General features: G+C 55.8%; 1 protein-coding gene across 1 annotated transcript; it reads right to left on the reverse strand.

The window, feature by feature from the left end:
- Positions 1-3,437: 3,437 nt before the first annotated feature.
- On the reverse strand, positions 3,438-15,294 carry LOC137312298 (uncharacterized). The gene is made up of 4 exons (XM_067978897.1): positions 14,556-15,294; positions 6,128-6,346; positions 4,016-4,110; positions 3,438-3,835 (listed from the first exon to the last, which is right to left on the reverse strand). Exons 1-4 carry the CDS (start codon positions 14,764-14,766, stop codon positions 3,440-3,442), a joined length of 921 nt encoding a protein of 306 aa, XP_067834998.1. The 5' UTR covers positions 14,767-15,294; the 3' UTR covers positions 3,438-3,439.
- Positions 15,295-16,490: the final 1,196 nt, after the last annotated feature.

Here is a 16,490-nt window from a genome sequence, read left to right on the forward strand (position 1 = left end):
GGGACTGAGAGACACCGGTCAGTGTACAGATATCTCCCTGAGAGAGAGGGGACTGAGAGACACCAGTCAGTGTACAGATATCTCCCTGAGAGAGAGGGGGGACTGAGAGACACCAGTCAGTGTACAGATATCTCCCTGAGAGAGAGAGGGGACTGAGAGACACCAGTCAGTGTACAGATATCACCCTGAGAGAGAGGGGACTGAGAGACACCAGTCAGTGTGCAGATATCTCCCTGAGAGAGAGGGGACTGAGAGACACCAGTCAGTGTACAGATATCTCCCTGAGAGAGAGGGGACTGAGAGACACCAGTCAGTGTACAGATATCTCCCTGAGAGAGAGGGGACTGAGAGACACCAGTCAGTGTACAGATATCTCCCTGAGAGAGAGGGGGACTGAGAGACACCGGTCAGTGTACAGATATCTCCCTGAGAGAGAGGGGACAGAGAGACACCAGTCAGTGTACAGATATCTCCCTGAGAGAGAGGGGACTGAGAGACACCGGTCAGTGTACAGATATCACCCTGAGAGAGAGGGGACTGAGAGACACCGGTCAGTGTTCAGATATCTCCCTGAGAGAGAGGGACTGAGAGACACCAGTCAGTGTACAGATATCTCCCTGAGAGAGAGGGGACTGAGAGACACCAGTCAGTGTACAGATATCTCCCTGAGAGAGAGGGGGGACTGAGAGACACCGGTCAGTGTACAGATATCTCCCTGAGAGAGAGGGGACTGAGAGACACCAGTCAGTGTACAGATATCTCCCTGAGAGAGAGGGGACTGAGAGACACCAGTCAGTGTACAGATATCTCCCTGAGAGAGAGGGGACTGAGAGACACCAGTCAGTGTACAGATATCTCCCTGAGAGAGAGGGGACTGAGAGACACCAGTCAGTGTACAGGTATCTCCCTGAGAGAGAGGGACTGAGAGACACCAGTCAGTGTACAGATATCACCCTGAGGGAGAGGGGACTGAGATACACCAGTCAGTGAACAGATATCTCCCTGAGAGAGAGGGGACTGAGAGACACCTGTCAGTGTACAGATATCTCCCTGAGAGAGGGGGGACTGAGAGACACCGGTCAGTGTACAGATATCTCCCTGAGAGAGAGGGGACTGAGAGACACCTGTCAGTGTACAGATATCTCCCTGAGAGAGAGGGGACTGAGAGACACCGGTCAGTGTACAGATATCGCCCTGAGAGCGAGGGGACAGAGAGACACCAGTCAGTGTACAGATATCTCCCTGAGAGAGAGAGGACTGAGAGACACCAGTCAGTGTACAGATATCTCCCTGAGAGAGAGGGGACTGAGAGACACCGGTCAGTGTACAGATATCTCCCTGAGAGAGAGGGGGGACTGAGAGACACCGGTCAGTGTACAGATATCTCCCTGAGAGAGAGGGGGGACTGAGAGACACCGGTCAGTGTACAGATATCTCCCTGAGAGAGAGGGGGGACTGAGAGACACCAGTCAGTGTACAGATATCTCCCTGAGAGAGAGGGGACTGAGAGACACCAGTCAGTGTACAGATATCTCCCTGAGAGAGAGAGGGGACTGAGAGACACCAGTCAGTGTACAGATATCTCCCTGAGGGAGAGGGGACTGAGAGACACCAGTCAGTGTACAGATATCTCCCTGAGAGAGAGGGACTGAGAGACACCAGTCAGTGTACAGATATCTCCCTGAGAGAGAGGGGACTGAGAGACACCAGTCAGTGTACAGGTATCTCCCTGAGAGAGAGGGACTGAGAGACACCAGTCAGTGTACAGATATCACCCTGAGGGAGAGGGGACTGAGAGACACCAGTCAGTGTACAGATATCTCCCTGAGAGAGAGGGGACTGAGAGACACCTGTCAGTGTACAGATATCTCCCTGAGAGAGAGAGGACTGAGAGACACCAGTCAGTGTACAGATATCTCCCTGAGAGAGAGGGGACTGAGAGACACCGGTCAGTGTACAGATATCTCCCTGAGAGAGAGGGGGGACTGAGAGACACCGGTCAGTGTACAGATATCTCCCTGAGAGAGAGGGGGGACTGAGAGACACCGGTCAGTGTACAGATATCTCCCTGAGAGAGAGGGGGGACTGAGAGACACCAGTCAGTGTACAGATATCTCCCTGAGAGAGAGAGGGGACTGAGAGACACCAGTCAGTGTACAGATATCTCCCTGAGGGAGAGGGGACTGAGAGACACCAGTCAGTGTACAGATATCTCCCTGAGAGAGAGGGACTGAGAGACACCAGTCAGTGTACAGATATCTCCCTGAGAGAGAGGGGACTGAGAGACACCAGTCAGTGTACAGATATCTCCCTGAGAGAGAGGGGACTGAGAGACACCGGTCAGTGTACAGATATCTCCCTGAGAGAGAGGGGACTGAGAGACACCAGTCAGTGTACAGATATCTCCCTGACAGAGAGGGGACTGAGAGACACCAGTCAGTGTACAGATATCTCCCTGAGAGAGAGGGGACTGAGAGACACCAGTCAGTGTACAGATATCTCCCTGAGAGAGAGGGGACTGAGAGACACCGGTCAGTGTACAGATATCTCCCTGAGAGAGAGGGGACTGAGAGACACCGGTCAGTGTACAGATATCTCCCTGAGAGAGAGGGGACTGAGAGACACCAGTCAGTGTACAGATATCTCCCTGAGAGAGGGGGGACTGAGCGACACCAGTCAGTGTACAGATATCTCCCTGAGAGAGAGGGACTGAGAGACACCAGTCAGTGTACAGATATCTCCCTGAGAGAGAGAGGGGACTGAGAGACACCAGTCAGTGTACAGATATCTCCCTGAGGGAGAGGGGACTGAGAGACACCAGTCAGTGTACAGATATCTCCCTGAGAGAGAGGGACTGAGAGACACCAGTCAGTGTACAGATATCTCCCTGAGAGAGAGGGGACTGAGAGACACCAGTCAGTGTACAGATATCTCCCTGAGAGAGAGGGGACTGAGAGACACCGGTCAGTGTACAGATATCTCCCTGAGAGAGAGGGGACTGAGAGACACCAGTCAGTGTACAGATATCTCCCTGACAGAGAGGGGACTGAGAGACACCAGTCAGTGTACAGATATCTCCCTGAGAGAGAGGGGACTGAGAGACACCAGTCAGTGTACAGATATCTCCCTGAGAGAGAGGGGACTGAGAGACACCGGTCAGTGTACAGATATCTCCCTGAGAGAGAGGGGACTGAGAGACACCGGTCAGTGTACAGATATCTCCCTGAGAGAGAGGGGACTGAGAGACACCAGTCAGTGTACAGATATCTCCCTGAGAGAGGGGGGACTGAGCGACACCAGTCTGTATAACCAACGCCCCAAACGCAGTGCAAAGAACGAAAGCAATCGGAGGCAGCAATGGCGGTCTTTCAGTTGGTCTTTTATTGACAAGAGCCATCGTTTTTTCCGCCCTCCTCCTCCCCCCTCCCCCCTCCCTGCCTCAGCCCCCACCCGCCTCCTTCAGGGCCTGAAGCAGCCTCTGCGACTCCAGGTCCACGGCCCCACTGTCGCCTCGGCCCACGGCCTTCCTCAGCCGCCCGGCCGCCCGGTTGGCCCGCGGCTCCCTCAGCCGCTGCAAGAGATCTCGCAGGTCGCTCTCCCGAGAGGGCGGCTGCTCGAAGCTGAAGTCCAGGCTCTCGTCCACCTCGAACTCCGAGGGAGGCGGGCCCTCCCCCTCGGCCGGCGGCCGGCCCCAGAAGTCCAGCAAGTCCTCGTACTCCAGGTCCCGGCTCCTGCGGCCGAGGCCGGGCCTCCAGGCCCCCGGTCTCGCCTGGCGCGGCTCGGCCCGCGGCCGCTCGCTCGTGGGTCGGGTGACGTCCTCGAAGCAAAGGATTCTCTGCAGCGGGGTTTTGGGGCGGGGGGGTGGGCGGGGGGGGGGGGGGGGGAGAAAGGAGGAGAGAGGGGGGGATTAGCGGCAGAACCGGGAGACGTCAAGTCAAGCGCCCCCCACCTCACCGTCAGCAGGAAAGGCCCAGGCTTCATTCCGGGCCTGTGCATCGTTAAGCCCGACTCTCACCTTGGCATAAAAGTTTCCAGTGGCGCATCGGTGGGCAGCAAATTCGCAGAAGTCGGAGAAGTCTGGAAATCCGGGAATGTCGCTGCAGACGGCGACTGTGGATGGAGAATGGAGGCTTACATTATTCCAGGTATCTGGCGGGAGTCCCCTCTCCCTCTCCCCGGGGCCCTGACTCTCGTTGGCCCCATTCTCCGTGAGCGATTGTTGGCGGGTCAACAGGGCGGGGAATGGGGAGCGGGAACCCCGGGGGGGCAGATTAGCCCACCTCCCCAACCCAGGGGGGGTCTCTGGACAGGGGATGGGGAGCGGGAACCCCAGGGGGCAGATTAGCCCACCTCCCCAACCCAGGGGGGGGTCTCTGGACAGGGAATGGGGAGCGGGAACACCAGGGGGCAGATTAGCCCACTTCCCCAACCCAGGGGGGGGTCTCTGGACAGGGAATGGGGAGCGGGAACACCAGGGGGCAGATTAGCCCACTTCCCCAACCCAGGGGGGTCTCTGGACAGGGAATGGGGAGCGGGAACCCCAGGGGGCAGATTAGCCCACCTCCCCAACCCAGGGGGGGTCTCTGGACAGGGAATGGGGAGCGGGAACCCCAGGGGGCAGATTAGCCCACCTCCCCAACCCAGGGGGGTCTCTGGACAGGGAATGGGGAGTGGGAACACCAGGGGCCGATTAGCCCACCTCCCCAACCCAGGGGGTCTCTGGACAGGGAATGGGGAGCGGGAACCCCGGGGGCCGATTAGCCCACCTCCCCAACCCAGGGGGTCTCTGGACAGGGAATGGGGAGCGGGAACCCCGGGGGCCGATTAGCCCACCTCCCCAACCCAGGGGGTCTCTGGACAGGGAATTGGGAGCGGGAACCCCAGAGGCCGATTAGCCCACCTCCCCAACCCAGGGGGTCTCTGGACAGGGAATGGGGAGCGGGAACCCCAGGGGCCGATTAGCCCACCTCCCCAACCCAGGGGGTCTCTGGACAGGGAATGGGGAGCGGGAACCCTGGGGCAGATTAGCCCGCCTCCCCAACCCAGGGGGTCTCTGGACAGGGAATGGGGAGCGGGAACCCCAGGGGCCGATTAGCCCACCTCCCCAACCCAGGGGGTCTCTGGACAGGGAATGGGGAGCGGGAACCCCAGAGGCTGATTAGCCCACCTCCCCAACCCAGGGGGGGTCTCTGGACAGGGAATGGGGAGCGGGAACACCAGGGGCCGATTAGCCCACCTCCCCAACCCAGGGGGTCTCTGGACAGGGAATGGGGAGCGGGAACCCCAGAGGCCGATTAGCCCACCTCCCCAACCCAGGGGGTCTCTGGACAGGGAATGGGGAGCGGGAAACCCAGAGGCTGATTAGCCCACCTCCCCAACCCAGGGGGTCTCTGGACAGGGAATGGGGAGCGGGAACCCCGGGGGCCGATTAGACCACCTCCCCAACCCAGGGGGTCTCTGGACAGGGAATGGGGAGCGGGAACCCCGGGGGCCGATTAGCCCACCTCCCCAACCCAGGGGGTCTCTGGACAGGGAATGGGGAGCGGGAACCCCGGGGGCAGATTAGCCCACCTCCCCAACCCAGGGGGTCTCTGGACAGGGAATGGGGAGCGGGAACCCCAGGGGCCGATGAGCCCACCTCCCCAACCCAGGGGGTCTCTGGACAGGGAATGGGGAGCGGGAACCCCAGGGGCCGATTAGCCCACCTCCCCAACCCAGGGGGTCTCTGGACAGGGAATGGGGAGCGGGAACCCCGGGGGCAGATTAGCCCACCTCCCCAACCCAGGGGGTCTCTGGACAGGGAATGGGGAGCGGGAACCCCAGGGGCCGATGAGCCCACCTCCCCAACCCAGGGGGTCTCTGGACAGGGAATGGGGAGCGGGAACCCCAGGGGCCGATTAGCCCACCTCCCCAACCCAGGGGGTCTCTGGACAGGGAATGGGGAGCGGGAACCCCAGGGCTGATTCGCACCCCTCCCCCTCCCGAACCCAGGGTCAATTGTAGCCCCCCCAGTCCTGCCCCCAGACAACTGTGCATCAGCAAGCTCAAACTCGGCCGAGAATTTAGCCTGGGCCTTTCCTGCGGTTTGTGCGGGGCTCGGCGGAGGCAGGATTGGGACGGCCCTCACCTGTTGGGACGAGTCCATGATTCTCCAGCTGGTCCAGGGTGGCGACGTCCCTGTTGTCACAGCCTGAATTCAGACGTTTCCTGCAGACGAGCCGAGCTCGATAGACGGGCGTCAAGGCTGAGAAGTATGTCTCGTACTCCGTACTGGAGAGAGGGGAGCCCTGCACGGCCGCAACTGTTTCATCTGGCCCACAAAGTGAACAGCACATGCTGAGGAGCACTGGGAGAACAGACAATCATCGAGGTACAGGCCGGGGTTAGATACAGAGTAAAGCTCCCTCTACACCGTCCCGTCAAACACTCCCAGGGCAGGTACAGGGTTAGATACAGAGTAAAGCTCCCTCTACACTGTCCCGTCAAACACTCCCAGGGCAGGTACAGGGTTAGATACAGAGTGAAGCTCCCTCTACACCGTCCCGTCAAACACTCCCAGGGCAGGTACAGGGTTAGATACAGAGTAAAGCTCACTCTACACTGTCCCGTCAAACACTCCCAGGGCAGGTACAGGGTTAGATACAGAGTAAAGCTCCCTCTACACTGTCCCGTCAAACACTCCCAGGGCAGGGACAGGGTTAGATACAGAGTAAAGCTCCCTCTACACTGTCCCATCAAACACTCCCAGGGCAGGTACAGGGTTAGATACAGAGTAAAGCTCCCTCTACACCGTCCCGTCAAACACTCCCAGGGCAGGTACAGGGTTAGATACAGAGTAAAGCTCCCTCTACACCGCCCCATCAATCACTCCCAGGGGCAGGTACAGGGTTAGATACAGAGTAAAGCTCCCTCTACACTGTCCCATCAAACACTCCCAGGGGCAGGTACAGGGTTAGAGACAGAGTAAAGCTCCCTCTACACTGTCCCATCAAACACTTCCAGGGCAGGTACAGGGTTAGATTCAGAGTAAAGCTCCCTCTGCACTGTCCCATCAAACACTCCCAGGGCAGGTACAGGGTTAGATACAGAGTAAAGCTCCCTCTACACTGTCCCATCAAACACTCCCAGGGCAGGTACAGGGTTAGATACAGAGTAAAGCTCCCTCTACACCGTCCCATCAAACACTCCCAGGGGCAGGTACAGGGTTAGATACAGAGTAAAGCTCCCTCTACACCGTCCCATCAAACACTCCCAGGGTCAGGTACAGGGTTAGATACAGAGTAAAGCTCCCTCTACACCGTCCCATCAAACACTCCCAGGGTCAGGTACAGGGTTAGATACAGAGTAAAGCTCCCTCTACACCGTCCCATCAAACACTCCCAGGGCAGGTACAGGGTTAGATACAGAGTAAAGCTCCCTCTACACTGTCCCATCAAACACTCCCAGGGCAGGTACAGGGTTAGATACAGAGTAAAGCTCCCTCTACACTGTCCCATCAAACACTCCCGGGGGCAGGTACAGGGTTAGATACAGAGTAAAGCTCCCTCCCTCTACACTGTCCCATCAAACACTCCCAGGGCAGGTACAGGGTTCGATACAGAGTAAAGCTCCCTCTACACTGTCCCATCAAACACTCCCGGGGGCAGGTACAGGGTTCAATACAGAGTAAAGCTCCCTCTACACTGTCCCATCAAACACTCCCAGGGCAGGTACAGGGTTAGATACAGAGTGAAGCTCCCTCTACACTGTCCCGTCAAACACTCCCAGGGCAGGTACAGGGTTCGATACAGAGTAAAGCTTCCTCTACACTGTCCCGTCAAACACTCCCAGGGCAGGTACAGGGTTAGATACAGAGTAAAGCTCCCTCTACACTGTCCCATCAAACACTCCCAGGGCAGGTACAGGGTTAGATACAGAGTAAAGCTCCCTCTACACCGTCCCGTCAAACACTCCCAGGGCAGGTACAGGGTTAGATACAGAGTAAAGCTCCCTCTACAGCGTCCCATCAAACACTCCCAGGGCAGGTACAGGGTTAGATACAGAGTAAAGCTCCCTCTACACCGTCCCATCAAACACTCCCAGGGCAGGTCCAGGATTAGATACAGAGTAAAGCTCCCACTACACTGTCCCATCAAACACTCCCAGGGCAGGTACAGGGTTAGATACAGAGTAAAGCTCCCTCTACACTGTCCCATCAAACACTCCCGGGGGCAGGTACAGGGTTAGATACAGAGTAAAGCTCCCTCTACACCGTCCCATCAAACACTCCCAGGGCAGGTACAGGGTTAGATACAGAGTAAAGCTCCCTCTACACTGTCCCATCAAACACTCCCAGGGCAGGTACAGGGTTAGATACAGAGTAAAGCTCCCTCTACACTGTCCCATCAAACACTCCCAGGGCAGGTACAGGGTTAGATACAGAGTAAAGCTCCCTCTACACTGTCCCGTCAAACACTCCCAGGGGCAGGTACAGGGTTAGATACAGAGTAAAGCTCCCTCTACACTGTCCCGTCAAACACTCCCAGGGGCAGGTACAGGGTTAGATACAGAGTAAAGCTCCCTCTACACTGTCCCGTCAAACACTCCCAGGGTCAGGTACAGGGTTAGATACAGAGTAAAGCTCCCTCTACACTGTCCCATCAAACACTCCCAGGGCAGGTACAGGGTTAGATACAGAGTAAAGCTCCCTCTACACCGTCCCATCAAACACTCCCAGGGTCAGGTACAGGGTTAGATACAGAGTAAAGCTCCCTCTACACTGTCCCGTCAAACACTCCCAGGGCAGGTACAGGGTCAGATACAGAGTAAAGCTCCCTCTACACTGTCCCATCAAACACTCCCAGGGCAGGTACAGGGTTCGATACAGAGTAAAGCTCCCTCTACACTGTCCCATCAAACACTCCCAGGGCAGGTGCAGGGTTAGATACAGAGTAAAGCTCCCTCTACACTGTCCCATCAAACACTCCCAGGGCAGGTACAGGGTTCGATACAGAGTAAAGCTCCCTCTACACTGTCCCGTCAAACACTCCCAGGGTCAGGTACAGGGTTAGATACAGAGTAAAGCTCCCTCTACACTGTCCCATCAAACACTCCCAGGGCAGGTACAGGGTTAGATACAGAGTAAAGCTCCCTCTACACCGTCCCATCAAACACTCCCAGGGTCAGGTACAGGGTTAGATACAGAGTAAAGCTCCCTCTACACTGTCCCGTCAAACACTCCCAGGGCAGGTACAGGGTTAGATACAGAGTAAAGCTCCCTCTACACTGTCCCATCAAACACTCCCAGGGCAGGTACAGGGTTCGATACAGAGTAAAGCTCCCTCTACACTGTCCCGTCAAACACTCCCAGGGCAGGTACAGGGTTAGATACAGAGTAAAGCTCCCTCTACACTGTCCCGTCAAACACTCCCAGGGCAGGTACAGGGTTAGATACAGAGTAAAGCTCCCTCTACACTGTCCCATCAAACACTCCCAGGGCAGGTACAGGGTTAGATACAGAGTAAAGCTCCCTCTACACTGTCCCATCAAACACTCCCAGGGCAGGTACAGGGTTAGATACAGAGTAAAGCTCCCTCTACACTGTCCCATCAAACACTCCCGGGGGCAGGTCCAGGGTTCGATCGGGAACGAATCTCCAGCTTTCCTCATGCCCTCTGTCCGAGGTTGGGTTTGACCCCTGTTCCCAGGGCGGGGGGTGAAAGGTCAGCGACCGATGCTATGCCTCATCCAGTCTCGACCCCCTCCCTCTCCCGCCTCCCCCCCTCCGAACTTCGGGACAGAAGAGTCTCTGTCCCGCCTCCTGTCTGGGGGTCTGGGTTTGGCGCCAAGTCCCAGGTGGGTGACCGTCCCTCCCTCCCTCCCTCCCTCCGTCCCTCCCTCCGTCCCTCACCCTTCGGCTCCTCACCACACACTGTGACCAAATGGACGGTCTGACCCCCGTCCATTGGTGTGAGAGCACGGCCCGCGGGGTGGAACTGAACGCATTTTGAATGGCAACAGGGTCGCATGACCTCACGGGGAGGAAACGGTGTCAGAGACCGCGCCCCCCCCCTCAGATCGCACTTCCTGTTTGTTCACGTCACCAAGGGCCGAGAGTTCCAAGTTCCAGATACCTTCCTCCCACTGTGCGGGTCAGGGGGAAGAGGCCTTGGGTCACGGGGCAGGTCAGGGGTCGGGGGGAAGAGGCCTTGGGTCACGGGGCAGGTCAGGGGTCGGGGGGAAGAGGCCTAGGGTCACGGGGCAGGTCAGGGGTCAGGGGAAGGGGCCCACAGTGCAGGACAGGGGTCGGGGGAAGGGGGCCTCGGGTCATGGTGCAGGTCAGGGGTCAGGGGAAGGGGCCCACAGTGCAGGACAGGGGTCGGGGGAAGGGGGTCTCGGGTCACGGTGCAGGTCAGGGGTCAGGGGAAGAGGCCTAGGGTCACGGTGTAGGTCAGGGGTTGGGGGAGGAGTCACAGTGCAGGACAGGGGTCGGGGGAAGGGGTCGAGGGTTGCGGTGCAGGTCAGAGGTCAGGGGAAGGGCCACAGTGCAGGATAGGGGTCGGGGGAAGGGGGTCTAGGGTCACGGTGCAAGTCAGGGGTCAGGGGAAGAGGCCTAGGGTCACGGTGCAGGTCAGGGGTCAGGGGAGGAGTCACAGTGCAGGACAGGGGTCGGGGAAGGGGGTCTAGGGTTGCGGTGCAGGTCAGGGGTCAGGGGAAGGGCCACAGTGCAGGACAGGGTTCAGCGGAAGGGTCGAAGGTCACGTGCAGGACAGGGTTCAGGGGAAGGGGCAAGGGTCACTGTGCAGGTTAGGGGAAGGGGCAAGGGTCAGGGGTCAGGGGAAGGGCCGAGGGTCACAGTGCAGGTCAGGGGAAGGGGGCGAGGGTCACGGTTGCAAGAACACTGGGATTTCTGTTCCCCAACCCACCACCCCCGGCCGAGATACATATTCCAAAGACTCGGACAAACCCTCGCAGCCCCCTCGAGGGACCCTCCGGGGTCGTTAGCACGCAGTTCACATCTCAGACTTAGCAACGTCTGACTCACAGGGTCTCTCAAGTTTGACCCCTGGGACCCCCCCACTCCGCGGCCAGGATATCGGCCGTTCCTTCAGCGTCGCTGGGTCAAAATCCTGGAACTCCCTTCCTAACGGCACTGTGGGAGAACCTTCACCACACGGACTGCAGCAGTTCAAGAAGGCGATTAGGGATGGGCAATAAATGCCGGCCTCGCCAGCAACGCCCACATCCCATGAACGAATAATAAAAGAACATAAGGAGATATTAGGACAGGTGACCAAAAGCTTGGTCAAAGAGGGAGGTTTTAAGGAGCGTCTTAAAGGAGGAGAGAGAGGCGGAGAGGTTTAGGGAGGGAATTCCAGAGCTCAGGGCCCAGGCAGCTGAAGGCACGGCCGCCAATGGTGGAGCGATGGGTATCGAGGAGAGGCCGGAATCGGAGGAGGGCAGAGATCTCGGAGGGTTGGAGGAGGCTACAGAGATAGGGAGGGGTGGGGGGGGCGAGGGCCACGGAGGGACGTCCAGCGAGCGCAGGGGGGGGGATGGGTGAACGGGGACTCGGTGCGAGTTAGGAGACGGAGAGCAGGAGCTTCAGATGAGCTGATGGTTACTGAGGGGAGGAAGGTGGGAGGCCGGCCAGGAGAGCGTTGGAATAGTCGAGTCTGGAGGCGACAAAGGGCACGGGCGAGGGTTTCAGCAGCAGATGGGCTGAGACGGGGGACGGAGACGGAGACGAGCGATGCGTTGTCGAAATGTAACGGGAGGTGAGTATTAATTAGAGCAGTGATCGGAGTCTGAGAGTATTACAACTGGTGCAGTTGGCCGACGTCACCAGCTTTAGCCGGCCGGTAAATTGCCTGGCTCAGAGTTTTTTTTTTATTCGTTCACGGGAGGTGGGCGTCGCTGGCGAGGCCGGCATTTATTGCCCATCCCTAATCGCCCCTTGAGAAGGTGGTGGTGAGCCGCCTTCTTCAACCGCTGCAGTCCGTGTGGTGAAGGTTCTCCCACAGTGCCGTTAGGAAGGGAGTTCCAGGATTTTGACCCAGCGACGATGAAGGAACGGCCGATATATTTCCAAGTCGGGATGGTGTGTGACTCGGAGGGGAACGTGCAGGTGGTGTTGTCCCCATGCGCCCGCTGCCCTGGTCCTTCTAGGTGGTAGAGGTCGCGGGTTTGGGAGGTGCTGTTGAAGAAGCCTTGGCGAGTTGCTGCAGTGCATCCTGTGGATGGTCCACACTGCAGCCACTGTGCGCCGGTGGTGAAGGGAGTGAATGTTTAGGGTGGTGGATGGGGTGCCGATCAAGCGGGCTGCTTTGTCCTGGATGGTGTCGAGCTTCTCGAGTGTTGTTGGAGCTGCACTCATCCAGGCAAGTGGAGAGTATTCCATCGCACTCCTGACTTGTGCCTTGTAGATGGTGGAAAGGCTTTTGGGAGTCAGGAGGTGAGTCACTCGCCGCAGAATACCCAGCCTCTGACCTGCTCTTGTAGCCACAGTATTTATATGGCTGGTCCAGTTAAGTTTCTGGTCAATGGTGGCCCCCAGGATGTTGATGGTGGGGGATTCGGCGATGGTAATGCCGTTGAATGTCAAGGGGAGGTGGTTAGACTCTCTCTTGTTGGAGATGGTCATTGCCTGGCACTTATCTGGCGCGAATGTTACTTGCCACTTATCAGCCCAAGCCTGGATGTTGTCCAGGTCTTGCTGTATGCGGGCACGGACTGCTTCATTATTTGAGGGGTTGCGAATGGAACTGATCACTGTGCAATCATCAGCGAACATCCCCATTTCTGACCTTATGATGGAGGGAAGGTCATTGATGAAGCAGCTGAAGATGGTTGGGCCTAGGACACTGCCCTGAGGAACTCCTGCAGCAATGTCCTGGGGCTGAGGTGATTGGCCTCCAACAACCACGACCATCTTCCTTTGCGTGCAGGGGCAGAAAGGTATTCAGAGCTGACAGGACCATGTCCTCGCGAGCGGCCAAATTACTCGCCTTCCTTTGCTCCCTTGTGTTGACTTTTTTTTTATTCATTCATGGGATGTGGGCGTCGCTGGCGAGGCCGGCATTTATTGCCCATCCCTAATCGCCCCTTGAGAAGGTGGTGGTGAGCCGCCTTCTTGAACCGCTGCAGTCCGTGTGGTGACGGTTCTCCCACAGTGCTGTTCGGAAGGGAGTTCCAGGATTTTGACCCAGCGACGATGAAGGAACGGCCGATATATTTCCAAGTCGGGATGGTGTGTGACTTGGAGGGGAACGTGCAGGTGGTGTTGTTCCCATGTCCTGCTGCTCTTGTCCTTCTAGGTGGGAAAGGTCATGGGTTTGGGAGGTGCTGTCGAAGAAGCCTTGGCGAGTTGCTGCAGTGCATCCTGTGGGTGGTACACACTGCAGCCACTGTGCGCCGGTGGTGAAGGGAGTGAATGTTTAGAAACATAGAAAATAGGAGCAAGAGTAGGCCATTCGGGCCTGCTCCGCCATTCAATATGATCATGGCTGATCATCTAACTCAGTACCGTGTTCCCGCTTTCTCCCCATATCCCTTGATCCCTTTAGCATTAAGAAATATATCTATCTCCTTCTTGAATACATCTAATGACTTGGCCTCCACTGCCTTCTGTGGTAGAGAATTCCACAGGTTCACCACCCTCTGAGTGAAGAAATTTCTCCTCATCTCGGTTCTTGGTGTCCTAGCCCGTATCCTGAGACCATGAACCCCTGGTTCTGGACTCCCCAGCCATCGGGAACATCCTTCCTGCATCGAGTCTGTCTAGTCCTGTTTGAATTTTACATGTTTCGATGAGATCACATCTCATTCTTCTAAACTCTAGTGAATATAGGCCTAGTCGACCCAATCTCTCCTCATAGGACAGTCCTGCCATCCCCAGGGATCAGTCTGGTGAACCTTCGCTGCACTCCCTCCATGGCAAGGACATCCGTCCTCAGATAAGGAGACCAAAACTGCGCACAATACTCCAGGTGTGGTCTCACCAAGGCTCTGTATAACTGCAGTAAGACATCCCTGCTCCTGTACTCAAATCCTCTTGCAATGAAGGCCAACATATCATTCGCCTTCCTAACTGCTTGCTGCACCTGAATGTTTGCTTTCAGCGACTGGTGTACAAGGACACCCAGGTCTCGTTGCACCTCCCCTTTTCCCAATCTATCACCATTCAGATAATAATCTGCCTTTCTGTTTTTACGACCAAAGTGGATAACCTCACATTTATCTACGTTATACTGCATCTGCTATGTTCTTGCCCACTCACCCAACTTGTCTAAATCACATTGGAGCCTCTTTGCATCCTCCTCACAGCTCACAATCCACCCCAGCTTTGTGTCATCTGCAAACTTGGAAATGTTACATTTGGTTCCCTCATCCAAATCATTGATATATATTGTGAATAGCTGGGGTCCAAGCACTGATCCCTGCCGTACCCCACTAGTCACTGCCTGTCACCCCGAAAAAGATTTATTCCTACTCTCTGTTTCCTGTCTGTCAACCAATTCTCAATCCATGCCAGTATATTCCCCCCAATCCCATGTGCTTTAATTTTGCACACTAACCTCTTATGTGGGAGCTGGATGGGGCGCCAATCGAGCGGGCTGCTTTGTCCTGGATGGTGTCGAGCTTCTCGAGTGTCGTCGAGCTGCACTCGTCCAGGCAAGTGGAGAGTATTCCATCGCACTCCTGACTTGTACAGGGCGCTGGTGAGACCACACCTCGAGTCCTGCGTACAGTTCTGGTGCCCTTATTTAAGGAAGGACCGACTCGCATTGGAGGCAGTTCAGAGATGGCTCACTCGGTTGATTCCGGGTATGGAAGGGTTGTCTTGTGAGGAAAGATTGAACAGGTTGGGTCTATACTCATTGGATGAATGAGAGGAGATCTTCCTGAAAACAAAAGATTCCGAGGAGACTCGATAGGGTAGATGCTGAGAGGGCGTTGCCCCTCAGAGGAATCCAGATCTAGGGGGTCATCGTCTCAGGATAAGGGGTCGCCCACTTAAGACGGAGATGAGGCGAATCTTTGGAATTCTTTACCCAAAGAGTGGTGGAGGCTGAGTCACTGATCCATTCAAGGCCGAGTTAGACAAATTTTTGATCAGCGAGGGAGTCAGAGGGTACGGGGAAAGGGCGGGAAAGTGGAGTTGAGGTCGAAGATCAGCCATGAATCTCATGGAATGGCGGAGCAGCCTCGAAGGGCCAAATGGCCGACTCCTGGCTCCTATCTCGGATAGGACAACCCTCTCATCCCAGGAATCAATCTGGTGAACCCTTCGTTGCACCGCCTCGAAGGCAAGTCTATCCTTCCTTAGATAAGGAGACCAGAACTGGACACAGTACTCCAGGTGAGGTCTCACCAAAGCCCTGTACAATTGTAGTAAGACTTCCTTACTCTTGTACTCCAACCCCCTTGCAATAAAGGCCAACATACCATTTGCCTTCCTAACTGCTCGCTGTCCCTGCAGGTTAACTTTCTGCGTTTCGTGTACCAGGACACCCAAATCCCTCTGAACACCAACATTTAATAGTTTCTCACCATTTAAAAGATCTGTTTTTCTATTCTTCCCACCAAAGTGAATAACCTCACATTTCCCCATATTATACTCCATCTGCCACCTTCTTGCCCACTCACTTAACCTGTCTATATCCCTTTGCAGACTCTCTGTGTCCTCCTCACAGCTTACTTTCCCACCGAGCTTTGTATCGTCAGCAAACTTGGATACATTACACTCGGTCCCTTCATCTAAGTCATTAATATAGATTGTAAATAGCTGAGGCCCGAGCACTGATCCTTGTGGTACCCCACTAGTTACAGCCTGCCAACCTGAGAATGACCCATTTATCCCTACTCTCTGTTTCCTGTCCGTTAACCAATCCTCTATCCATGCTAATATATTACCCCCAACCTCATGAGCCCTGATTTTGTGTAACAACCTTTTATGTGGCACCTTATCGAATGCCTTTTGAAAATCTAAATATACTACATCTACTGGCTCCCCCTTATCGACCCTGCTAGTTACACCCTCAAAGAAGTCCAATAAATTTGTCAAACACTATTTCCCTTTCATAAAACCGTGCTGACTCTGCCCAATCATATTATGATTTTCTAAGTGCCCTGTTACCACGTCCTTAATAATGGATTCCAGCATTTTCCTGACGACCGATGTCAGGCTAACTGGCCTGCAGTTCCCTGTTTTCTCTCTCCCTCCTTTTTCGACATTCGCTGCCTTCCAATCCGCGGGGACCGTTCCAGAATCTAGGGCATTCTGGAAGATCACAACCGATGCGTCCACCATCTCTGCCGCCACCTCTTTTAGACCCCTCGGATGTCGGCCATCAGGTCCGGGGGATTGTCGGATTTTAGTCCCGTTATTTTCTCCAGTACTTTTTCTCGACTGATATTAATTATTTTCAGTTCCTCACTCTCATTAGACCCTTGGTCTGTTTTTTGTGTCTTCTCCCGTGAAGACAGATACAAAATATTTGTTTAATGTC

The sequence above is a fragment of the Heptranchias perlo genome, unplaced genomic scaffold (genome assembly GCF_035084215.1).
Source record: "Heptranchias perlo isolate sHepPer1 unplaced genomic scaffold, sHepPer1.hap1 HAP1_SCAFFOLD_416, whole genome shotgun sequence".
In the NCBI taxonomy this organism is placed as follows: domain Eukaryota; kingdom Metazoa; phylum Chordata; class Chondrichthyes; order Hexanchiformes; family Hexanchidae; genus Heptranchias; species Heptranchias perlo.

Bases quoted from the DNA above. Each gene is read 5' to 3' on its own strand.
- LOC137312298 (XM_067978897.1), bottom strand. From the start codon at position 14,766: ATGCGAGTCGGTCCTTCCTTAAATAAGGGCACCAGAACTGTACGCAGG. The intron at 6,347-14,555 runs GTTAGTGTGCAA...CTGTTCTCCCAG, and splicing joins ATCCAGCTCCCACATAAGAG to TGCTCCTCAGCATGTGCTGT. The intron at 3,836-4,015 runs GTGAGAGTCGGG...ACCCCGCTGCAG, and splicing joins CTGGAAACTTTTATGCCAAG to AGAATCCTTTGCTTCGAGGA.